Source organism: Montipora foliosa, chromosome 11 (assembly GCF_036669935.1).
Source record: "Montipora foliosa isolate CH-2021 chromosome 11, ASM3666993v2, whole genome shotgun sequence".
In the NCBI taxonomy this organism is placed as follows: domain Eukaryota; kingdom Metazoa; phylum Cnidaria; class Anthozoa; order Scleractinia; family Acroporidae; genus Montipora; species Montipora foliosa.
Genome location: NC_090879.1, coordinates 3,759,230 through 3,764,229, shown reverse-complemented (window position 1 = coordinate 3,764,229; position 5,000 = coordinate 3,759,230). Strand labels below are relative to the sequence as shown.

General features: G+C 39.9%; 1 protein-coding gene across 1 annotated transcript in view; it reads left to right on the top strand.

The window, feature by feature from the left end:
- Positions 1-5,000, top strand: part of LOC137976348 (beta-glucuronidase-like) — an 18,073-nt gene that overhangs the window by 12,811 nt on the left and 262 nt on the right. The window contains exon 12 of the mRNA XM_068823687.1: positions 2,872-5,000. This exon is cut by the window's right edge and continues 262 nt beyond it. Within this exon, the coding sequence (XP_068679788.1) occupies positions 2,872-3,101 (230 nt within the window). The 3' untranslated portion in view covers positions 3,102-5,000. The remainder of the gene's footprint in view (positions 1-2,871) is intronic.

Below are 5,000 nucleotides of genomic sequence, written 5' to 3'. Positions count from 1 at the left end.
TCATGTGTAACCTTGAACAAAGCGAATACTCTTAATAGCAAGTGTTTTTATTAAATGAAACAAAAAAGCAATCGTCCTTAAGCCGAATAAAAATATTTGAAAAGATATATTTATAACCAAAGGTAATATCCCAACAGCAATTACCCACCGTATTCTAGAGAACGAATCAAAGCAATTATCGAAGCGTTCACAAAACGAGATCGCTTGAAACTTGACAAAAACTCATTTGGGCAAGGAAGTGAGAAAATAGCCATCTATTGTTTTTTTTTTCCAGCAAATCAGAGGAGATGTGCCAGTTCTTCGAAAAACGTGGCTATCCCTTGTCTCTGTGGTCAAAGCGGGCCACCATCGCGCCCAACAATTTGATCGACAAAACTACAGATTCTCACAGTTATTTGTTGTATTCATCGTCACATCCATCACATGGCAAGAATTCCATTCCTTATTCTCATTTTCTAGACTTAGACGTCTATGTAATGATGTTTCCGACTCTTCCAGCAAATCAGAAGAGATGTGCCAGTTTTTCGAAAAACGTGGCTATCCTGTCTCTGTGGTCAAAGCGGGCCATCATCGCGCCCAACAATTTGATCGACAGTCAGCACTACAAACGTCACAAAAAGATAAGAATGACAGAATTCCATTCACCCTCACTTTCCATCCTCATAATCACGCAGTCAAAATTATCATTCTTAACAATTTTAAATTACTCCAAAATGATCCCGAGACTGGTAGAATCTTTTCGCAACCTCCACTTATTTCATTCAATCGCGACAAAAACGTACGCAACTTTTTAGTTAGAAGCACGCCCAAAACTAAGGAACAACCCGGCACTTTCAAATGTGCGCGCTCACGATGCAAAACTTGTCTTTTTATCGTTAACACTAGCAAGATATCGGGACCTAAGCGATCTGTTACGATCACCGATCGTTTCACATGTACCTCCGCAAATGTCATTTATTGCATAACCTGTACGTTATGCAATAAATTATACATTGGCAAGACAGGTAGACGACTAGGCGACCGATTCCGCGAACACCTTCGCAATGTTGAGAAGAATGACAAGGATGCATCTAAGCCAGTCGATCGTCATTTTAATCTCCCTAACCACTCAAAAAAACACATGGCTATCTGAGGCCTTTCCCTACATCTAGGAACGACGGAAAGCCGCAAGAATCTGGAACAAAAATTCATCTTCCAAATCGAATCTCGGTACGGTGGCCAATTTACATTATCAATTCCGTTGATAAAACCAAAATTTTTGTATACTACTTCCCCACCGACGCAGCACCACAGTTTCTTTAGAAACTACCCCCTTCATTCATTGATTGCTTTACCCATCTGTTAAAAGTAATGCCGCTTTTTGATATTATACGAACTCAAACTAGACGGCAAGTAAATTTTACCCAACATAAACGAGGTTTCGGTGAGATCTCTGCAGAAAAAGTGTGATTCATCGCGTGACGAGAGTCGTCCCTGGTAGAGTTTCGTCTTGGTTTCTGGTCATTTCGTGGCAACTGATTACATGTTCGCTGAATGAAATGTGTTCAACACGGGATGATTGACCATGATTTCCTCCCGGTCCTCAGCGCGGGGTTGAAAAATCCGTGTAAATACTTTACACAGTTTTATCCAACATTTTCTGAGCATCACTACGATTCACCAGCAGTGATTGAATATTTGGCGCTTTTTCGAACTTCTCACGTTTAACAATTTTTTATGAGTTCAGTTCAAAACAGGCAACAAAACAAGCCTCTCTTTAAACGCAAACAGCCTATTGCTTGTATTGCATTCCAATTATAAGCAAGAATGATTTCGTTCCGTAAAATTCACAAAATTTTCTCCAACAGCGAAATTTCACAGGAAAACAACTCTCGATCAAGGTGTCAAGTTAAGCTTCCGAAATTCATGCTTGGATTTTTATTCGCGATCTTCTTTCTCCGGTCAACTAAAATGAATCATCTCGGGATGGAACTTGTTCCAAGGTATTCGCTGTCTTGACCGTCCCTCCCTTACTATCCAGTGACCTCAAACAAAATGTAACCCCAACCCCCTCCCCCGAATATAGTTAGACATTAGTACGCTCTCTCCGAATATTCAAATTTCCCGCTAATGTGGTAATCGGCGATTTTGAATTTCCCTCGTGAATTAATAAGTCTTTGTTTATAGGTGTTAAGGCAATTGTTTCAAAACTTCCTTTCAAGGCAATATATTCAACGCCAAACAAAAGCTATTGTCTTTGAATTTGATCACGCTTGATCTAAAACTGATAAAAAAACACCGGCAATGGGTGTTGATGACCAGGAGCCCACAGATCCCAAATCTTTCCCTGGACTTATCGTTTTCTCAAACCGTTTATATACAATCGAATGAAGGGGTTCGTTTCTAAAGGAACTGCTGTGCCGCGTCATTGCGAGAGTAAAAGGCTGACTGTCGAAACATCAGCCATGAAAAATATTTTTGCAAAATTTTTAAGAAAAAAATTTTGCAACTGCGAAATAAAAAAAAAACACTTTAAACTTGCTCAAAATTTCTTGGACGCCGCCATCTTGAATAATTATAAGGTGCATTATTATGACACACAGAGCTAATGACTGTGCCAATAGGTCTTTTGCAACAAACAATCACATGGTACAAAATCCACCATGCTGGAGGGCAGCTCATTATTATTCCCCCACTGGGACATGAAAAACAAAGGCAAGTCAAGCTTGACTGGTTCAGGTCTCTTTGTTTTAATGTCCCAGTGGGGGAATAATAATGAGCTTTCCCTCCAGCATGGCGGATTTTGTACCATGTGATCGTTTGTTGCAAAAGGTCTATTACAGTTCAGAAAGACCGAGAAAGATTCTCTACCACCTTTTCATTTTTTTGAAGGTACTACACGGATGATTGGCAACAAAAAAGGAATTCTAACACGTCAGAGACAACCAAAGGCCGCTGCTCATTTATTGCGCCAGCGATATCTTAATATCACATTGGAACAGGGTACCTCGAGGACTGGGGACGAGTTGTTGGATACTCTTCTTCGATTCGAGAGTCATAACCCAGACAACGTCACGCAAAGTTTCGCTCAACAAACATTTGTAACGCAGCCTTGGGGCTAAAGGAATTTCAAAGCTCTTCATAATGTTAGCTTTCCGACTCCGAAAATAGTGGTCAAGGAAAATAACCTTTTGAATGCGAGACAATGTTACAGACGAAGAGATGTATATGTTTACAAAGAAACTAAGGGATACTCGAGAATAAGATGTGTCAGGAGCCCCATGACTAGGATCAAACAACTCCCATACATTTTTACAGACCTAGCTATCTATTTTTAGACTACCTTTACCACAAGGAACAAAGGCCGTTTTGTTTCGGTGACGCTATTGCGTCAAGCATTTTTCACGTGATTGGTCATCGCGCTCTTGTGGGAGTCTTATTGGTGGGAAATTCAATCTAAAAATAAATCGGACTATGAAAACGCCGTGACAGGAATACGGGACTGTTGTTCGCTCCTAATCATGGGCTCCAGCGTGTGTTTCTTACGGGAGTCCTCCTACACTACAATGCGTCATTTTGACGAGCTCAGTACCAGCAGTACATCGGGGCAATTATCAGCTGAAACGTGATTCAATGGCCTCAGAGCTCCCAGAATCCCACGATTCTCTTGTAGCTCAGAGGTGGAATATCCGAACTCGTGGTAATCGGAAGATCGTAGGTTCGACCCCTACAAAGGATCACTCGGATTTTTCAGAGTATCGCAGAGTCAACATCCAAAAAATATCATCCCTTCAGCTAAGATTAAATTTGTCGTCTCCTTCACTACAACATGGCAGATTTTTGAAAAATTGGATGGAAGTCAATAAAGCTGCATTTTATATATTTATTGAATTAAACGTCGATTTGCTTCTTTATTTGAGAGATTAATAGTGAAACGTGCTACTTGATCCTGTTGAAGTCTGTCTCTTTCCTGTGGTATTATATGGAGCTGCATCCAAGAAAAGACTGATAATTATTGGAGTAGTTTTCAATAGATTGCCCATTGCCATAGCAAAGACGATGGACGTAAACAAGAAATCATAACGCACTGCAACGACAAGTAGACGGCGCTAAGGCGCCGGAAAACACCCTTGAACAAATCACAATCGGTTTTGATTTCAATGTTGATTGACCGAGGATGTGGAGCGAGATTTTAAAGCCAACCACTAAACGAAGGATTGCTCTTAGTAAAGAAATTTTGGTATTGCTTTTATCACTCAATTAAAACTGCCACTCACACTGAACAATTTTGTTATGTTTAAAGTGCTATACTATGACCATAAAATCAATTCTTTTGTTCTTTGATTTTCAAAACTAGCTAAACACTAATTATAAGTGACCCAACTTTTACGCCTTGATTTGAAAATGTCTAGTTCTAAGTCATCTATGCATGTCTGAACAATAAAGCATGTCAGGAACCCATGAGTAGGAGCGAGCAACTCCCATGTCACGGCATTTTTACAGACCAATATATTTTTGGTCTACCTTTTCCGCAAAACAACAAAAGCAGTTCCGGTTCGGTGACGCTATGACGTCAAGTTAGTTTCCTGTGATTGGTCATAGGGCTCCTGGAGAGTCTCATTCGCGGGAAATTCAATCTAACAATAAATCGGTCTGTGAAAACGCCGTGACAGGAATAAATGGGAGTTGGTCGCTCCTACTCATGGACTCCTGTGCATGAACAGTAGAATGCTTACTGCATGAACCTCTAACTATTCGGGGAATTACACTTTGCTGCCTTTGGTAGTCAAGTGGTATAGTTATTTCATGGTCAAAAATGTTTATAAAAACGTTGAAACTGATCTAGATAAAAAAAATTATTAAAAACTGAATTTTCGACTGCAACTGCGGTCTTCAGTTATTTCATGGGTTACTATTAATCTTTTTTTCATCTCCCTATAATATAGAAATACTACACATAACTTAAGTTACATCTAGATTGCTATATGAGCGGGGGCCATATAGTTTGTACATGATCATTA